The sequence below is a fragment of the Podarcis pityusensis genome (assembly GCF_964106645.2).
Source record: "Podarcis pityusensis genome assembly, chromosome: 2".
NCBI classification, from domain to species: Eukaryota; Metazoa; Chordata; class Lepidosauria; order Squamata; family Lacertidae; genus Podarcis; species Podarcis pityusensis.
In genome coordinates, this window is record NC_138029.1 from 112,111,248 (window position 1) to 112,132,154 (window position 20,907).

The 20,907-nt window shown below is 47.2% G+C and overlaps 1 protein-coding gene across 4 annotated transcripts in view; it reads right to left on the reverse strand.

Annotated features, from left to right (window-relative positions):
• Positions 1-20,907, reverse strand: part of DDR1 (discoidin domain receptor tyrosine kinase 1) — a 105,364-nt gene that overhangs the window by 27,902 nt on the left and 56,555 nt on the right. For all 4 annotated transcript variants that reach the window (XM_080991672.1, XM_080991671.1, XM_080991670.1 and 1 more), the window contains exons 2-4: positions 10,143-10,268; positions 6,116-6,218; positions 1,760-1,988 (exon numbers count right to left, since the gene is read on the reverse strand). In XM_080991672.1, the coding sequence (XP_080847798.1) occupies positions 1,760-1,988; positions 6,116-6,218; positions 10,143-10,221 (411 nt within the window). In that variant the 5' untranslated portion in view covers positions 10,222-10,268. The remainder of the gene's footprint in view (positions 1-1,759; positions 1,989-6,115; positions 6,219-10,142; positions 10,269-20,907) is intronic.

Here is a 20,907-nt window from a genome sequence, read left to right on the forward strand (position 1 = left end):
CGAATTCCAGCGATGCAACTGATGGGGGGGGGTGAAGTAAGCAGCAACACCACACCTGATGTTAGCAATTTCACTCCTCCTGGGAAAGGAAGAGAGTCTTATCTCTTCTGCTGCAGGTACTATTACACTGTACTTTCACTTTTATTTATTTCTTATTGTTCTCTTGGAGCTGGAGAGAACGGACGCCATTATGCTTTGTCTGTACATAAAGGTAAAGGTAAAGGGACCCTGACCATTAGGTCTAGTCGTGGCCGACTCTGGGGTTGCGGTGCTCATCTCGCTTTATTGGCCGAGGGAGCTGGCGTCCAGCTTCCGGGTCATGTGGCCAGCATGACTAAGCCGCTTCTGGCGAACCAGAGCAGCGGACAGAAACGCTGTTTACCTTCCCTCCGGAGCGGCACCTATTTATCTACTTCCACTTTGACGTGCTTTCGAACTGCTAGGTGGGCAGGAGCAGGGACCGAGCAATGGGAGCTCACCCCGTCGTGGGGATTCTAACCGCCGACCTTCTGACCGGCAAGTCCTAGGCTCTGTGGTTTATCCCACAGCACCACCCGCGTCCCTTGTCTGTACATAGTGTGTCACTAAATAGTAGATTAGCTCTACGATGTCTCACTCTTCTTGCTGTGTTATGCCAGAAGATTAGTGTGCATACACCAGCTGGTATATGTCACTAGGAAGCGCACTAGAAGAAAAGGGAGGTGCCTTTTCCAGAGCTGCGCATACCGAAGGATGCTCAGAGTTTCGGGGGCTTGCAGCCCCCCCCCCGGGCATTTTCCCAACATCTGTGCTATCTGCTGAGAAAAGGCACACTCCACCTGTAGTCTGAAGCAGGGCAGAACAGAAACAGGTTTTCCACCTGAGTAAGAAAAAGACTTTGCTACAGATTTCCAAAGGGCTCTGTAAGCCTTGAAAGCAAGCCCAGATAAAAACCTTTGACACAACCTGCTCCATTCCCATCAAACACCTGGAACCTCCCTTCCCTTGGCAACAACTTTAAGTGCATCTCTAAACGTTTCAAACTCTGCCCTGAAACAACAGTAAGGTTGCCTGGCAATTAAGATTATTTTATGAAAATCTATCTAATTTTGATCATTGAAAAATGAAATCTTTACCTGCTAAAGATTTTTTTAAAAAATACAGAATAATAGGTAAAGGTAAAGGGACCCCTGACCATTAGGTCCAGTCGTGGCCGACTCTGGGGTTGCGGTGCTCATCTCGCTTTACTGGCCAAGGGAGCCGGCGTACAGCTTCCGGGTCATGCGGCCAGCATGACTAAGCCGCTTCTGGCGAACCAGAGCAACACACGGAAACGCCGTTTACCTTCCCGCGGGAGCGGTGCCTATTTATCTACTTGCACTTTGATGTGCTTTCGAACTGCTAGGTTGGCAGGAGCAGGGACCGAGCAACGGGAGCTCACCCCATCACGGGGATTCGAACCGCCGACCTTCTGATCATCAAGTTCTAAGCTCTGTGGTTTAACCCACAGCGCCACCCGCATCCCTAATGAATAATAAAGCCTCTGCCATAATAAAGCCTCTGAAATTCACCAAATTTACGCCATCATACAAATTTACCCCATATATGCGATTCCACATTTTGTAGCCGTCCACTAATATTTCTTTAAGCGATGACATTGCAACTTAGCCTAACATTTGATCACACGAGCGGTGAATGCCACGCCTTCCGCTAGCCCCACCTCCCCGCCTCCCATTGGCTGGCTTCACCTGCACTCACTTTAGCTCCACCCCTTGCTTACCTCGTTGCCCCACCGGTCCCGCCAAGGCATCCAGCGGTGCCCGTCCCGGCTATAGTGTAGCCGGTAGGAGCGGGCAAACTCTTTGCCGTGACCGCTCGCATGGCGACCCTGCGTGCCCACCAAGGTTAAGAAGTGCAGCCGCCGCAGGTCTATCTCCAAGTACTCCGCATCGTTAGGGTAGACGGGTCCTGCAGGGCACCAGGCTCCATCTCCCTCGCTCAGCGCCAACCTGGAGAGCAGGAAAAGGGAGAAGACAGAAAGGTGGATATGTTAACGAACCTGTATTTGGGAAGGGGCAGATTTCACAAATCACATTTAAGTCTCCCTAGCACCTCTTGCAAGGGATGCGGGTGGCGCTGTGGGTTAAACCACAGAGCCTAGGACTTGCCGATCAGAAGGTCGGCGGTTCGAATCCCCATGACGGTGTGAGCGCCCGTTGCTCGGTCCCTGCTCCTGCCAACCTAGCAGTTCAAAAGCACGTCAAAGTGCAAGTAGATAAATAGGTACCGCTCCGGCGGGAAGGTAAACGGCGTTTCCGTGCGCTGCTCTGGTTTGCCAGAAGCGGCTTAGTCACAGAATGTAAGGGCCAGGACTGCTATAATTCTGTGTGTCTCAGATGATCAGTTGGTGCATGTTCAGCATTTAGAAAATGCGAAAGAGGTATGGGACACGCTGCGTACAACGCATCAGAGAGATGCTGGTTCTTCAGCGTTGCTGTATTTTGAGAAATTGACCAATCTGAGACTTGCGCCTGATGGAGATGTTCAAGCGCACCTGACAGAAATGAAGTTTCTGCGTCAACAGATGGTGGAACGCAATTTCCGTCTTCAGGAGGAAGTGTTTTGCTTCATGATATTAAACAGCCTTAGCCGCACCTACAAGGTTGTTGCCAGTCAGCTTGGTTCCCTACCGGCCGCGCAGCTGACCGCGGAGAGAGTTTGTGCTGTGGTTCTGAATGAACACGACAGACTTGCTGCACTGGAAGAAAAAGACAGGGGGAGGGAAGAACAGAGTTCTAATTCCCCCACTGCTGATGCTACTGGGGAGCATGGAGTAGCATTGAGTGCTGTCCGATGCTACAATTGTGGACAGACTGGGCATCTACAGCGAAACTGTAAGAAGCCGCGCCAGTCAAGAGGAGCAAAGAGCAGCTCTACGAAGCCTCAGGCGTCAGGCAAAAGCCGTACCAAGTGCCAGGTGAAACCTGCAAAGGCTATGATGGCGAAAGGAACCACGCCAGATGTTGGGAACTCGTTCATAATTGACACGGGCGCCACGGTTCATATGTGCCCGCACAGAGGACTGTTTTCGACGTTGAAGAAGCAAAGCTTCACTGTGAAACAGGCCAACGGTCAAGAGCTGGAAGCAACTGGAATTGGGACTGTGTATCTTGAGAGTCTGAACTTGACTATAAGCAATGTTTACCTGATTCCAGAACTGAGATTTAATCTGCTGAGCGTGTCGCAGATTGCAAAGAAAGGACTGAAACTGTCCTATGATGCTAAAAGCTGCAAGATCTACAAAGATGGAGAACTGTTTCTTACTGCCAAAGAGAAAGATGGACTGTATTTGTTGACTTTTGATCAAAGTGATTACATGAAATGTAATTCTTCTGATTCTAACGAAATCTCTCTTGCAGGTGTGACCAGTGTGAGCACCAGGAAGCTGACTAAGACCAAGAAGGTCGACAGAGCATTTCAGCGGGTGTATGCTGATGTGATTGGTCCTCTAGAACCATCTAGAGGCGGTGCACGATTTTACCTTGTGTGTGTGGATTGTTTCACTAATTATTCTTGGGTTTATATGATGGAGAAACCGCAAGAAACTTTAGAAAAGTTTCAGGAGTTTTGTGACAAGGTTAAAAGTATGCATGATGCTAACATTGATTGTCTTTTCACAGATGAGAAGCAAATTTTTCTGTTACAGAAGTTTCAGAAGTTCCTGGATGGAAAAGGGATAGACCACAAAGTGGCAGTTTCGCAAGAAGCGTGGAACAGGGGGGTCTGTGTGAGAGTGAACAAAGAATTGCAAAAGGGGATGAATGCGCAATTGCTGAGTTCACATTTGCCACATGAATATTGGGCCGAATCGCTAGCGTTCTATCTTCATGTGTGGTTGAGAAAAGTCTCAACAGAGTTGGGATGTTCTCCTTTTGAGAAGCTGTTCAATAGAAAACCTTCTGTTGCCTATTTTAAGGTTTTCGGGTCTCATGTGAGAACAGAAGCTCCAGGTGGAGTAAAGAATGCCAGAGGCATTTTTGTGGGTTATGAAAAGGGTCTCTACAGAGTAATTTTGTCTGAATCTGGTCAGGTGATTCTCACAAAGTTTCTAGAGAGTGCTCCAGAGCGAGAGCGGGTTGTAGAACAGACATTTCCCACAGGAAACGATTCTGATGATGATGATGATGATGAGTTTGATCTTATTGAGTTCAGTAGTACTGATGATGACAGCGATAGCTCAGACAGCTCAGTTGTCACAGTCATTGAGAGGAAATCTCACATAATGACTAGACCCTCAGAAGAGGAGGATGAACCATTGATTAAGCTTAGTACTGGTTCTCCAGAGAGTTCAGAGGCTGAACCAGAAAGCAGAGAAGAGCAGCAACTTTTACGTAGGTCTGAGAGAGCAACGAAGGGTGTACCACCCAAGAGGTATTCAAAGGAGTTTGCTGACCTTGCATATGTTGCTATTGTAAACGACCAAGGACAGATTGAAGCTGTGTCTGAGTCAGAGACAAAGGCACAACAGAGAGTTGTTAACCGAGGTAATGCGAAGTCACACAACCAGAGAGGTACATTGGTTAAACCAGTGGCGGGTAGTTCCAAGGGTGGAACTGAAACAACAGGGGAATGTTATAAATATAACAACTGTTTGTTTTCTTCTCTGGATGACGCTTTGCTCGCAGCACACATTGATACTTTAGGGGGAGTATGTTACCATAAAGCACCAATGCTGCAGCAAGCAAAGGCTCTAGCAGCTCAGCCAGCTGCTTGTGGCTGGAAAGCCAGACAGGATGTTTGTGACTGTTGCCATGGGAACAAAGGGGCAGTCCATTCTGTACTGAGCACCGGATGTTAGCTCAGTGTGTGTGTGTCATATGACCCGTACTGGATGTACTTGGGAGGAGTTTCTTCTTGCTGTTGTTGAGTGCAGACATGATTCTCTGTACTGATGTAAGAGGCAGAAATAAATGATGTAAATAGTTTTCTGTCTGCTTCTTTCCCCTCCCTGGGGACACCAAAGGGGAGAGAGGAAGAACGGTGTGTTCCTCTCATACATCTGAGAAGAATCGCCGGACCTCGCCTGCTTATCAGCAGAGGTTGGGAGACGCGGGGAGGTCGACAGGAATATCTGCCGGTGCCTACGCTTGTGGCACATTCCTCTGACCCAGGCAGAATTCCAACAGCCACATGACCCGGAAGCTGTACGCCGGCTCCCTCGGCCAGTAAAGCGAGATGAGAGCCGCAACCCCAGAGTCGGCCATGACTGGACCTAATGGTCAGGGGTCCCTTTATCTCTACCTAGCACCTCTTGCATGCTATTTTTCTCGCACGCCAGGTTGAGCAGACCCCCCCCCCAATCCCTCCTTGGATGCATGTTCACAACCTTGAGCTGAAGGAATAAGAGGGCAACAGGAAGACTACGCCAAAGAGAGTTGGGGTAAGAACACGGCCGTATTTCACACTGCTCTTTATAGGGAAGGGGTCCAAGAACGACAGTCGTACTGGACGGTGCCGCACTTGTTCACGTGGAAGACATGTGGGAGGCCTAAACGGCCTAAGTCCAGTACACCTGAAGGAGCGTCTCCACCCCCATCGTTCTGCCCGGACACTGAGGTCCAGCGCCGAGGGCCTTCTGGTGGTTCCCGCACTGCAAGAAGTGAGGCTACAGGGAACCAGGCAGAGGGCCTTCTCGGTAGTGGCGCCCACCCTGTGGAACGCCCTCCCACCAGATGTCAAAGAGATAAACAACTACCTGACATTTAGAAGACATCTGAAGGCAGCCCTGTTCAGGGAAGCTTTTAATGTGTGACATTTTAATGTATTTTTAATCTTTGTTGGAAGCCGCCCAGAGTGGCTGGGGAAACTCAGCCAGATGGGCGGGGTACAAATAAATTATTATTATTATTATTATTATTATTATTATTATTATTATTATCATCATCATCATCATCATCATGGAGCTTGGGGCGGGCATCCTATCTTATTGAACAGCATGAACAGTCCTTTCCAGCTGACCTGGTTAAAAGACCTTAGTCAGGTCTATGAGGGTACAACTGTGTACAACTGCGATGTATTTTACAACTGCAAGGGGGAAAAACAAGTTACAACTTTAAATTTCAAAGGCCATCGTCACCTGCTATGTTTGGCGGCCGTCGAGTCGGACCACGAGCTGGAGGCTGAGAGGGCCTCATCCGGGATGGTGCGATCCTGCATGCCCAATGCATAGCGACACTTAGCTGCAAAGGGGGAAGGAAGCGAGAGAATGAAGAGCAAAGATGACCCCTTTGCATTATACACACCCCTCTGCAAAAATTATGAGCTATTAATACTGGCTTGATCCGCAAAACATCAATTATAGTATGTCACATTGAAACCAAGGGGTTGCAAGTTAACCTAGGATGGGATGCTTTTAATGAGACTTGAGAACATAAAAAGAACTCTGCCAGATCAGAACAAAGGGACCCATCTATACCAGAATCCATCCCCCCCCCCCCCCCACAGTGGGCTACGAGCTGACTATGAAGTGAATGATCAGCACGAACACAGCAGAGCTCCAAGCTGGTGCCCATCACTGCTAATTGTGAGAGAGAATTCCATAGCTTAACCCTGTTCTGTGTGAAGAAACACTTCCTTTTCTCTGTCCTAGAACTTCCAATATTCAGCTTCATTGTATAGCCCCCAAGCGCTAGTATTATGAGACAAGAGAAAGGAAAACCTCTTCCTATCCACTTTCTCTACACCATGCACAATCACATTCCCTTCTTCACATGTCCCCTCTTATAACCAGGCCTGACACCACCAAAAGGCAGGCTTGGGTAGATACTGATGCCCAAAGGCACTGAAGAACGCAGGCCTTGGGACTCCATTTTGAAAATGGGGGGAGGGGGTGGGAAAAGATGGCCGCCACCATAAAAACATGGCAGCCACATTCTAGCACCGTCCTGTGTTGAATTAAGCTGTTCTCTATATTCTCAGTTTGTCCCGTGTATCATGGGAATATGCCCCGCCAGGAAAAAAGTGAGACTTACATCTGAGTAAACTGCCCTGTCTATCGAAAGTCATTTTGTCTGTCTGTTTGCGATCAGTCCTGTTTCAAGGTGCTTATGTTAATCCACAAAGCCCTAAACAACTTGGGCTCAAAGTACCTTAGGGACTGCCTGTTTCCGTATGCTCCATCTCAGTCACTGAGATCCCCTGAAGTGTCAAGCCTCCTGAGGTTCAGTTGGCCTTCACTAGGGATCAAGCCTTTAGTGTGGCAGGCCCTGCACTGTGCAATTCCTTTTTGAAAAATCCAAGAATCAGACAAACATAAGGCTACTGTCCTACCTGGGACACAGGGGGCGATGGTCTAAACCACTGAGCCTCTTGAGCATGGATAGGCAAACTAAGGACCGGGGACCGGATCCGGCCCAATCACCTTCTAAATCTGGCCTGCAGATAGTCCGGGAATCAGTGTGTTTTTACATGAGCAGAATGTGCCCCTTTATTTTAAAGGCATCTCTGGGTTATTTGTGGGGCCTGCCTGGTGTTTTTACAAGTGTAGAATGTGCTTTTATTTAAAATGCATCTCTGGGTTATTTGTGGGGCATAGGAATTTTTTCATTTTTTTCCTTCGAAATATAGTCCAGCCCCCCACAAGGTCTGAGGGACAGTGGACTGGTCCCCTGCTGAAAAAGTTTGCAGGCCCCTGCTCTTGGGCTTGCCGATCGAAAGGTCAGCGGTTTGAATCTCCATAATGGAGTGAGCTCCTGTTGCTCGGTCCCTGCTCCTGCCAATCTAGCAGTTAGAAAGCATGCCAGTGCAAGTAGATAAATAGATACTGCTGTGGCAGGAGGGTAAACAGCATTTCCATGCACTCTGGGTTCTGTCTCGGTGTCCCGTTGCGCCAGAAGTGGTTTAGTTAGGCTGGCCACATGACCCGGAAAGCTGTCTGTGGACAAACACTGGCTCCCTCGGCCTGAGAGCAAGATGAGCGCCCCATAGTCCCCTTTGACTGGATTTAACCATTATGAATTATGGTGCTGGAGGGGACTCTTGAGAGTCCCATGGACTGCAAGAAGATCAAACCTCTCCATTCTGAAGGAAATCAGCCCTGAGTGCTCACTGGAAGGACAGATCCTGAAGCTGAGGCTCCAATACTTTGGCCACCTCATGAGAAGAGAAGACTCCCTGGAAAAGACCCTGATGTTGGGAAAGATGGAGGGCACAAGGAGAAGGGGACGACAGAGGACGAGATGGTTGGACAGTGTTCTCAAAGCTTCGAACATGAGTCTGACCAAACTGCGGGAGGCAGTGGAAGACAGGAGTGCCTGGCATGCTCTGGTCCATGGGGTCACGAAGAGTCGGACATGACTAAACGACTAAACAACAACAACAACAACAACAACAACAAATCATCCAGGGGTCCTTTACCCTTTTTTACCTTTTTTACTGTCCTACCTACAAAAAGCAGAATACTTAGTACTGAATGTCAATGACTTCCACCAGAGGGTGCTCTAATTTCACACGCAAGAGGTGGACGCTTTAAAAAAAAACCCAAGGATGTCCTTTTCTAGAGACACGCTAAGTTGTAACATTCTGTTAATGTTCTGCAAGCTTTCAGCTCAATGTTCCGTTGTCTGGAACACTTTGTGATACTCTGGAATACAGCCAAAAGAGCAAATTCCATGCTGGGGTGATTAGGGAAGACAGAGAGAATAAAACTGCCAGCATCATAGTGCTGCCCTTCATATATTATGTATGATGCAGTCCCATTTTGGAATCCTATATGCTGTGCTGACGCTCCATTTCAAAAGGGAAATCACAGGGTTGGTGAAAGGGGCAGAAAAGGGTAAGGTAACCAAAATAATAAGGCTGGACTGAAGCACAGGGTGGCCAGCTCACAAGAGACTGCTATCTACTCACAGAGTAAATAACTGGCAGTGTTGTGTTGTTGAGGTTTTTTCAGGGAGGAGGAAAGCCTCGCTTTTGGGGGGTGCAGGCTTTTTTTTAAGGGGAGCCAAAGTTGTTTAGCTTCTTTGTGGGGAGCCAGTGATCTACCAGTGATCCATCACAGACATCCAGTGATCTACCGGTAGATCACGATCTACCTGTTGGATGTGCCTGAGCTAAAGCACTTGGGGATTTTTAGTATACAAAAAAATATATATTTAAAAATATGATATGTTAGAAGTTGATAATATTATGAATGGTGTGGAGAAACTGGCTAGAGGTTCTTTTTTAATTTCTTAAATCTCCTCTGATGCTAGAATTTTGGGGTACAGAATGAAACAGGTAATTTAGAACAGACAACAACAGCAAGGAGGACTTCCTTGCACAATGTAGAATCCACTGCTGCAAGATATGACAGTGAAGCTTATTTCATGGGCAGAGAGGATGGGGAATCTTTGACCCTTCAGATGTCATTGGACTACAACTGCTGTCCATTTGCCAGGCTGGCTGGGGCTGATAGGAACTGGAGTCCAACAACATCTGGAGGGCCACAGGTTCCCCACTCCTCACCTGCAGGAAACAGATAGATGATAGATAGATAGATAGATAGATAGATAGATAGATAGATAGATGATAGATAGATGAGAGAGAGAGAGAGAGAGAGAGATTATCCTTACGAGTGGAACCTGCAACAAAATGTTGCAGTGTGGAGTGCTCCTATTCACTGTTCTATTCGGTCAGCCATGCCCTTCTCTGAGATACTTCATTCCGTCTCCCCCCACCCCTCAACATTCCATGGCCACTGAGCGTGCTCATTCCCCATTAGGCTGCTTCCAGAGCTTTCGCCTCCCTCTTGTGTCCAAAGATGGCGCCATTTTGGTTTCATGAGCAACCAACGACTCACATTTGTGCATCGGTAACAAGATAGAAGCATCAGACAAAACTATCCTGGGGATTAACCAACGTAGAAGAAAGACCCACCGGATGGCAGTTTGGCAATAGCCCCCTAAAAACCTTGGCCTAAGTTCCTTTTCCCTTGCTTCGCTCTCGCATCTTATACTTGGCCTTGCCCCCCGCCCAACCTCCATATCTCCATCACTTCTGCCCAGTAAAATCCCATAAGCTCGGTGCTCCTTCCGCACCACATTTCAGCACCTCACCAAGGAACCCTCCAGTTTCCCGCTCCTCAACCAACAGGTCACAGCCTATCTCACCTGGATCCAACTCACCTGGATCAAAGTGCTCTTCCAACTCCGAGGCACCGAGGGACGCCGAGAGCAGCAAGCAAAGCGCTGCGAGTCCCACCATGCTCTCTGGGCTCTGCGATGATTACACCGATAGCTGAGTCTTCATGCCTTGTTTGCAAAAAAAGTAGATAACAGCAGTTAACCACATGCGGGTCTCGCACAGAGTACAACACCAAGGTGACTCAACATGAATGGAAAACCCTCCTCTTCCGGGGGTCAGACACTTTCTCTGTGCTAGTGAATAGCACACATTCCATGCTCAGGAGTCACCAGCATCCTGCCATTGTCCTGGCTTCCCTATTCAGGCCAGAAGTGGACTGGCACTGACACACTGACAGCAGCAAAACACGTGATTATCGCAGGCAGAAAGGCCAGATGCCAAATTTGTGGTTGAGCGAACTCGGTGCATTTGGGAGACCCCAAGGCTGATTTACAGGAATGAGTGTTTGACCAGACTAAAAAAAAAAAAAAAAAGTAACTCAGTTGGTGACTAGGTCAGCTATTGAGGAGACATGTTCCAGTGGGGTCAAACAATGCCACTATTTATTAGAACTGGCCATTGTTCATTGCAAATGAGCAGTACGCTACCCAATCGCTCCTGTTTCACTCTGCAAGAGAAACAAAACGAGAAGCCACAATTAAGCTTGGCTTTGTGTGATGTCCAAATCCAGACTCATCGGGTGGCACTCAACTGAGTTTCCCTTAGAGGAGACCCACTGAAATGAATGAACCTAACTTAGCTATAACCGTTAATTTCAATGAGCCTGCTCTAAGTAAAGGTAAAGGACCCCTGGAGTCCAATCAAAGGCGACTATGGGGTTGAGGCGCTCATCTCGCTTTCAGGCTGAGGGAGCCGGCGTTTGTCCACAGACAGCTTTCTGGGTCAAGTAGCCAGCAAGACTAAACTGCTACTGGCGCAACGAGATACCGTGACAGAAACCAGAGCGCACAGAAACGCTGTTTACCTTCCTGCCACAGCGGTACCTATTTATCTACTTGCACTGGCGTGCTTTCAAACTGCTAGGTTGGCAGAAGCTGGGACAGAGCAACAGGAGCTCACCCCATCGTGGGATTCAAACCGCCGACCTTCTGATCGGCAAGCCCAAGAGGCTCAGTGGTTTAGACCACAGAGCCACCCGTGTAAAACTTAGCTGAATGTACCTAGCAAGCCATGATTCATAAGCCAATGACGAAGCATGGTTTAAGGCAGGGTTGGCTGGTGCCCATTGGGACAGGTAAAGTGGCTAGAGGACAGGCAGGAGCCAACTAATTCTAGGTGTGTCCCTGTTGAGTTCTACAAATGCAACACTGAGACTACAGTGGAGGAAGCTGGCAGCTAGTGCCACCCCCTGGAGGAGTTGTAAGTAAAAAGGCAAGCAAGTGGGGGACTGGCTGAGGTCAGAGTGATATTGGTTATTATCTTGGAGCTTCCAGGGCAGACCAAGGAGACACGTTTTTAATAATAATAATAATAAGTTATTTATATTCCGCCCACCCCATCCGAAGCCTGGGAGGTATAATTACAGAAATGAAACATGCAAAATAGCGGCTATAAAATGGCAAAGGGCCAAAGCAGGTATTGCAAGCAAATGAATAATTTTAAGTCCCAATTGTTGCTTTGATTATAAAAAGCAATTCTGGGGAGAAGGCAGCACTTAGCTCTGTCTCCACCTGCCATTTTCCCCACTCTGTATTTGCAAGGGTAAGTAGATACCTGGAACCCAAGATGAGAGGAAGTGTTTCGTGAGGCAACTGGGTTTTTTCTTTTTCTTTAATTGCATTTATATACTGCCTTTCTCCCATTTCCCAAGTCAGCCTTGGGCTCCCAGGTGGATATTCACCCAGGTACTGGCTAGGCCCAGACCTGTACTTAGCTTCAGCAAGGCTTCCACACAATGTGTCTTTTTCAGACCATGCGCAGGAAGAAGGAAATGGCCCTCAGGCCTCTCCCCAGCCAACACTCCCTTCTCCAGACCATAAACCCCATGGCTTCCCCACTCTCCATCCTCATCTCTGCTCTAAACGGGTCCTTCCCCCACCCGCAGCCAGCAACAAAGCTATTTTCCCATAAACAAAGTTGTCATTGGGATTCAGAAACACACCTTTTTGCTAGTAATATCTAGTTTTGTGCTAATAGTGCAGAGCAAGAGGAACCTGCAGAAAACTGGAGAGGAAAGAGCCCCCCCATGTGCTGTCAGATGCAATTAAGCAATGAAATTAAAACACTGAACCAGTATCTACCCGACAGCAGCCTCAGATTATTTGATAATAGTTGACCGTAGTCATTAAAGGACAGTCCATTGACAACATTTGATTCATCAACTGGTGGCCACCCCAACCCTATTGATTTACGTCATGAGCAGTTTAAAGGTACTTGAGTAATACAACTGGACCTTTGCCAGAGGCCCTGATCAAGCCGTTTCAACGTCAAAGTGATGACAAACAAAATAAAATGAGGCAAAGCGGGGAACTCCAGTTCAGGGTACCAGCCAGTCAGCCAGGCCCCATTCCAGGATACTTCATTCCATTCCCATTCCACTGGGTTATCTGTCTTTTTCTTCTTCTTATCAATGACTTTCCGTGGACACTTAGCATGCTCAGTCTTCGATGGTCTGAGGGTCCCATCCTGAGGTAGCTTCTTTCTCCCTAAATATTTCTTGTACTTCTTGGGGTCTGTTTCTACACCTCCCCACCCCATCACTGCACTCTATCTATCTATCTATCTGAATCAAAATTCAAATATATCTGAATAGGCATTTCTGGGCTCTGTGCACCTCAGTCCCCAGAGGGCAGTTTGAAACACTTGCTTCAGAACCAATATTTCTACACAATTTGTATGACATTTTCATCTGACTAGCCTAGTCATGCATTTGGGTGCAGGCCAGGTAATTCCCGCAAAATGGGAACCTTCTTTCTCAGGAAAAGAATCACCTCTGGAGGGAGAAGGATCCAGATTGCGAAAGGTTTGAGGCAAAGAATTAACACACACACACACAAAGATTTTACCACCCCTGGTCATTATTTTTTAAAGTAATCAGCCCCTCAATTTTAAGTCCTCAGCGCTGTGGCATCCATACAGGCCTGAGGCTGTCATTGCTTTGAATTACAGACTTAGCAGAGTCAGGTCATGCAATTATGGCTGACTGGGAGGTCTCACGCAACAAACCCACCCACCCAAAATACAGACTTTTCGCAATAAGGGGAAGGGGAAAGGCAGCAAGACACACGGCCCATTGACACTTGCTGTGATGCAACATCATCTAACCTCCCCCCACACAAAAAACAATAAATTGGAATGAACAGTCGTCTAATCTCTGCAAATGAATCAGGAAGAATGCTCAATAAACAAACCATCCTGAAGCACCATCAGTACCTCTGTTTCTGGAAACGCATTCTCCCCAAAATGTGTGGGCAACTGGCTCAAAGGCAGAGGCCAAAACATTTCCAGTTAATGAGTGACTCAAATTGCTTAATAATCAGAGTATGCACACTCTACAAGACACGGGGCATTTCAAAGAACGTTCCTTCATAAGACGTTCTCATATTGTGAGGGGGAAATGTTCCAAATAAACACTCCACTAACTCGGCGCAGCTTCCCTAAGAAACAGTCGCAGAAATCCAAATCTGTTTCCTAGGAACCCAGGCCACACTCCCCCCCCCTGCTGTTTCTTGACCAATAGGTTGGGGGTGGTGGGTGAAGTGGGGGTGGGTGGGGGTGAAAGGGCTGTAGACCAGCTGCTCCCACAATCCTTTGCTGGAATGTCCCAACAGCTGCCTTGATCTAAGGCTAGTAAACAGCAGCTGACAGGCCGTAGGGCAAGGGGGTGCCAAAGCGAAAGGAAAAAGGGGGATGAATCAAGGCATTGATCAGGGACACCCCCCTTCGGATGGAGGAGGAGGCAGAATCCCATATCTAGTAGAAGAGTCAGAGAAACTGCCACACTCCAGGGCCGGGAAATTTTCAGACCTTCGACAACGACTGCTCCCTCTAAAAGATGGACCTATTATAGTACACAGTAGGGCAGATGTTTGCATGCAGAAGGTCTCAGACCTGGGGGGGGGGGGAGATCCTGCCCCAAACCCTGGAGAGCAAATACCAGTCAATATAGACAAATCTGGGTTAGTAAGGCAAATAGTTTGAACTGGTTGGACCAGATGAGCTTCAGGGATCCTTCCAGCTCTACAATTCTATGGGATGTCTCCCATGGGTATGGATCAGGAGGGGGTTGAGGGGCTATGGGAAATTTGGGGTGCCACCCAGCCAAGAAGCCACCCACACGTTCTGTTTCCCTCGGGTTAAACTGACATCTGCCATTCTTGTTGTTTTTAATGCAGCCCCAGTATTTTATATGGAAATGTGGTTTATAAACATTAGTGTTCCCATATTTCAAAAAGTGAAAATCCGGACACAAAAGTTGTTGAGGTTTTTTTCTTTCTGGCCAAAGTTGTTAAGCTTCTCATTTTTATTTTTATTTTGCAAAATCTCAAATAATAATAATAATAATAATAATAATAATAATAATAAAGTTTTTGAGCAATTTTCAAGGAACTTCGGCAAAATCTAGACTTCTGACATGGGCTGCCATATGTCCGGATTTCCCCCAGACATTTCAGCAATTTCTGCCTGGACACTGCTTCCGACTGCCATACTCAGACTATGTCCAGGAAATTCTGGGCATATGGCGACCCTAATAAGCATGCAAACAAATAACAAATGATCCTGGGTATGCAATGGTATAAAGTAGTGAGGGAGATGCTCTCATCCCATGTACAAAAAATGCTTTAGTGTTGTTTGGGTCTATTCAAAGCAGGGGTGTATTGCTGGACTTCAACTTCCATCGTCCTTTACTATGTTGGCTGGAGCTGATGGGAGCTGGAAGCAAACATCTGGGAGCCACAGGTTCTCCACTACAGATTTCAGAGGAAGGAGGCAGAACACTGTCCTTAATGTGATTCTTCTCTGGAAAACCTATAACACTGAAAGCCTGTAAGTCAGCAACCCCAACAAAGACCTTTAAAAATCCTGTGTCAGCTCTGAAGCTCACTGGTTGAAGTTTGGGCTAGAAACTATCACTGTGCCCAACCTAATCTACCTCACAGGCTTGTTGTGAGGATAAATTGCAAGGGTGAGGGAGAGAAAATCTGGACTTATACGTATCCTAAATGAAAGGTAGGAAAGAAATATGAATAATACAGTCGTACCTTGGTTTTCGAATTTAATCCGTTCCAGGAGTCCCGGAACAGTTCAAAAACCAAGGCGCAGCTTATGATTGGCTGCAGGAGCATCCTGCAGCCAATTGGAAGCCGCGCCAGATGTTCGGCTTCCGAAAATTGTTTGGAAACCAGAACAATCACTTTCGGGTTTCAATCGCTCAGGAACCGAAACGTCCAAGTTCAAAGGCGTTCGGCTTCTGAGGTTCCACTGTAGTAATATTAATAATGCTTTTAAAACAGTGTAAAAGCTGTGAATATGTCCAAGAGCAGGTTGGAGAAGAGGTAGAACACTGTTGTTGTTGTTGTTGATTCTATTATATCATCATCATTATTACTGATAAGGAGGGGGAAATTGAACCGTGCAGAGAAACCACAAATACCAGATTTTTTCTCTATAGGACGCACCGGACCATAGGAGGGGGAGTATGGGGGGGAGGATTCTCCCCCTCTCTGCTCAGCACCCCTTCAGCGAAGCGGCAGGAGAAACGGAGCCCCTTCCATTTCTCCTCCCGTTCACTGAAGGGGCGCTGCGCAGAGAGGGAAAACTGTGCAGCGCCTCTCCAGCGAAGCGAAGCCTGGAGAGCAAGAGGGATCAGTGTGCACCAACCCCTCCCGCTCTCCAGGCTTCAGGTGGCTATCCGCAAGCCTTCTGAGCGCAGCGCGAACTCTCGCTGCGCTCCAAAGGCTTGCGGATAGCCGCCTGAAGCCCCTTGAGCGCAGCGGCAGTTCGCGCTGTGCTGCAGGGGCTTCAGGCTTCAGGCTTCTCCTTTTAAGCCGCGGGGCTGGGGCGGGGGAAGCCCAAGCTTCCCCAGCCCCCAGAACAGGTCAGGGAGCGGCGGTCCCTTCTCCCTCCTGGGGAAAAGCCCGCAAGAGCCACGCGAAGCTTGTGTGCAGCTCTTGGGGGCTTTTTCTGCCTGCCTCCCCCCTGCATTCGCTCCATAGGACGCACAGGCTTTTCCCCTTAGTTTTTAAGAGGGAAAAAGTGCATCCTATGGAGCGCAAAATACGGTATATACCCAAGAGCAGGCCACTGAACTTTTGCTATGAGTCTCCCACCAACCCGCCACTGAAATGTACTTAAACCTGAAATGGTGGCCTTGGGCTGAACTCTAAACATTAAAAACATGTTATGGGGCTAAACTCTGGCTCATATTAAGCCTCAGAGGGATTAAAGGGTAACCCCTGCAGGGACGTCCGTCAGATAACAAATTGGGGTGCTGCTGCTGTCCCTTGCCCCCCCCCACTCCACCCCCAGCTCCTGTCAGCAGCTGAGGGTGTCCTCATGTCGCCCAGCTGGTTTTTAACCCCCTGCAACCCAGATATCTCCCAGGGCCTCCTGGAGAAAGAAAGAAAGAAAAAACCGCAAAATGCGCTGAAGGGGTAAGGAAGGCAAGGAATCCCAGCTATGTAGGCAAGAATGCCCGGCAGCTGGGATCCCAGTGCCAGCCCAGCTTAACTGGCCTGCTGTGGAAAGCTGCAAAGCTCTGTGGATGCCCTACAGTCCTGACTCCCTGCCAGCAGAGAATTAACCATTATATTAAACAGGCTATAGGGCCAGACGTCATCGTAGGTCCCTGCTCAAGGGAAACGATCGAAGGCTGCGACAGAGGCCGAGATCCTTTAACCTCTGGTTTTATTTATTAAATTTATGTCCCACTCTTCCGCCTTCCATGCTCCCCCACCCACCCCAAAAAGGCTGCCTGTCTCTTTCTTAGGGATGGGGGAGAGATTTGATTCAGCTTGCACGTCCCTAGGCATTCGTAGACCAAACACAAAGGTACCTCTGGTTATGAACTTGATTCGTTCCAGAGGTCTGTTCTTAACCTGAAACCGTTCTTAACCTGAGGTACTACTTTAGCTAATGGGGCCTCCCGGTGCCACCACACAATTTCCGTTCTCATCCTGAGGTAAAGTTCTTAACCCGAGGCACTACTGCCGGGTTAGTGGAGTCTGTAACCCGAAGAGTTTGTAACCTGAGGGGTTTGTAACCCGAGGTACCACTGTACTTTAAAACTGGCACTTCCCTGAATTACCCGGAATTATTATTATTCTTTTATTTACACCCCACCCATCTGGCTGCACTGCCCCACCAAGTACAGTCTCCAGCTGCATTAACATGTAGAAAAATACATACACTGTACTATTTATTTCTACTGTACTATTTATTTGTTTGTTCACTCGTTTTCAGAAGGCCTTTAAAGAAAGAATTCCGCAAACCGGTGTGGAATTTTCACAAGGCCTTAAAAAAATATATTGCAAACCGATGTGGAAGTGCGGTAAGCTAAACACTGGAAAAACGAGAAGCTGAGAAGAACCAAAATTGACAGAACCACCCATCCCTCCTCCTCCTTCCTCCAGAGCACCAACTTTCCAAATCGTCTCAGAGTCACACGTGCTAAGGGTGAGAGTGAGCAAAACTGTCTCCGGACCCCAGCTTGGGCAGAATGTGACTTGCATTCCAAGGAAGTTTTAAATGCAGACCAGCTGAATGGTCCATTCGGCAAGCCCTTATTGTTCCACATCCACGGCCAGGCTATTAAAAAGTATGGGGGGGGCATCCTTTCATTTTGAACAATGGAGTGGTCGGCTGGGGGACAATCAGCTTTCCCTACCATTTTTTTCAGTCTGGACTGATGACAGTGGTACCTTGGTTCTCAAACTAAATCTGTTCCGGAAGTCGGTTCCAAAACCAAAGCGTTACAAAACCAGGGCGCGCTTTTCCATAGAAAGTAATGCAAAACGGATTAATCCGTTCCAGACTTTTAAAAACAACCCCTAAAACAGCAATTTAACATGAATTTTACTATCTAACGATACCATTGATCCATAAATGAAAGCAATAAACAATGTACTGCAGTCACACAATCAATCAGTCGGTAGCTGAACTGGGTTCACACAGCCAAAAAAACAAAACAAAGAGCCACAAAAGCAAAAACACAAAATAAACAGCAAAATCAGACAGACCTCAGCGTAACACTCAAAACGGAGCACATTCGGCTTCAGAAAAAAGTTCGCAAACCAGAACACGTACTTCCGAGTTTGCAGTGTTTGGCTTCCACGTTGTTTGAGAACCAAGGTGTTTGAGAACCAAGGTACCACTGTATGTCCGTTCTAGAGACTGCTGGTCCAAGAAAGAAGGCAGTTTCGCACTCCTCCAAACCAAACTCTTTACATTTTATTTTTTTTGCCAAGTTCTTAGATATGCTGAACTTGCTGAGAGAATGAAAATGCTTGTCTCCTCTCCAATATTCACACACAAAAACCTCCACTTAACATAACTCACCACTCCCTTTCTAGACTTTTGCCCTTCAGCTTTCACACATACAGAGAGAAGCCAATCTCTAGCAACAGGCTTAACTGCATAAGCAAACAACATTCCCCAGAAGGAAAACAAGGATGGATGAAAGAATTAAGCAAGGCTATGAAAATACCCCTTATAGCAAAAAGGTCAGATTATTTTCTAGCAAAAATGAATCAGGAAGGGGTGCATTCAGAAGGACAGATGCAAGCCACACATTTCAGAAGCTCGCAACTGCTGGAATGTCAAGTCACGTGCAATTCCCAGCTGCAAAGTTCAGATTCCATTGTGGGATTTCGCATTTACCATGAAACACAAAGTCAGGTATTGTGAACAGCTCAGATTTCCGTTCCTAAAACCACAGATTTGCACCCAGAAACTTGAAGCACCCAGGACTCACGACAATTCACCTACATTTCAATTTTTAATTCACCCATTTATTTGAAGGCGGGGAAAGCTGTTCCTTTCAAATTTCAAAATTTGCTAGCTTTGATATCATCAGCAAATGCAACCAGGTTATGGCTCGCAGGTAACAAATGTGATGCTCTGCAGACGTTTCCAGACTCCAGCCATCAGCCCCAGACAACATAGCTAATGTTCAGAGATTATGAGAGTTGTGGTCCACACCAGCAGAGGATACCATGTCTGTTATCCCTAATTTCACCATTTATAAACATGTGAAAAAGCATTAGTTCCAACATAGATGCTTGGAGGACACCCTCCCTCCCCCATAATTCTATTGTGAAACTGATAATAATGATAAATAATAATAATATACAGGTTAGTGTTCAAGTCACAGGAGGCGGGCCTGTACGAAGGTTGTCAATCTTAACTGCTATATGGTACTTCAAGACTGTCACTATCTTCCAGTGAGATTCAGCCACATCCTGGCAAATTCAGGTTGCAAAATTATAATTGATTGGGAGGCCTCACATAACAAACCCGCTTGCCCCAAAGAACGGACTTTTTGCAATAAGGAAAGTGGCGGGGGGGAGTGTGAGATAACACCTGCTTTGATGCAATATCATCTAACCTCCCTGCAAGCAAATCAGAATAAATCTGGAGGTGCTCTTCAATACTAACCCCCCCCCCCCCCGAAATGCCTGTCCCAGGACACTTTTTGGTAGTCTCCTTCTGTTCCTTGCAGTGCAGCAAGGTCAACCAGGATTCAGCCAGTGAATACTTAAAAAAAAAAACTGAGCTGGAAGTGAATTGGAAATTATGACATGATATCTCATGATCCGGCCTCATGAAAGCATCCGCCAATCAGCATTTAGATGCTCATATGTATCATCTGTTTAATTAGATCGCCCTTTCCATCCAATTCTTTCATCTTCTCTTCATTTGGTTTGATAAATGCTCCTAAGAACTTGGCTCACGGCGCAAATTGTAAAACCCAGAGGAGAAGCAATCCATTTCATTCCAATATATGGGGTCTGAGCCAGCTACACTTGAGCAGTACAAATTATACTGCAGTGCAGTAAGTCCCATTTGCTGTTTGAAATGTTCTTGACGTTAAAATGTATTGGTGGCTCTTTCTGCTTTATTAGCAGGGACGCGGGTGGTGATGTTGGCTAAACCGCTGAGCCTCTTGGGCTTGCCGATCGGAAGGTCGGCGGTTTGAATCCCCGTGAAGCGGTGAGCTCCCATTGCTGTCCCAGCTCCTGCCAACCTAGCAGTTTGAAAGCACGCCAGTGCAAGTAGATAAATAGGTACTGCGGCGGCGGGAAGCTAAATGGCATTTCCGTCCGCTCTGGCTTCCGTCACGGTCTCTCGTTGTGCTAGAAGCGGTTTAGTCATGTGTGCCACATGACCCGGAAAGCTGTCTGTGGACAAATGCCGGTTCCCTCGGCCTGAAAGCGAGATGAGCGCCACAACCCCATAGTTGCCTTTGATTGGACTTAACCGGCCTGGGGTCCTTTTTTTATCTTTATCTTAGTTGCCCAATGGTATCATACTATTGCTGTCTGGAGAAGCCAAATCACAATAAAAGCAAGACAACTAAAATAAAAACCCACAGCATTTGCGGTATGAATAGTGGCAGGATTTCAGCAGGAAGCTACAGGACATGCACTGACTGGAAATGAAGCCGTGAGTCCACCCCAACTTTTAACACCTGCTGAAAACTTTTCTATCGGTCTTATACAGGCAATTAAGAACACATCCACCGTAGCTATGTCATTTCTCTGATTTTAACTTACTGATAAGTTAACTTACTGGTTTTGTATTGTACGG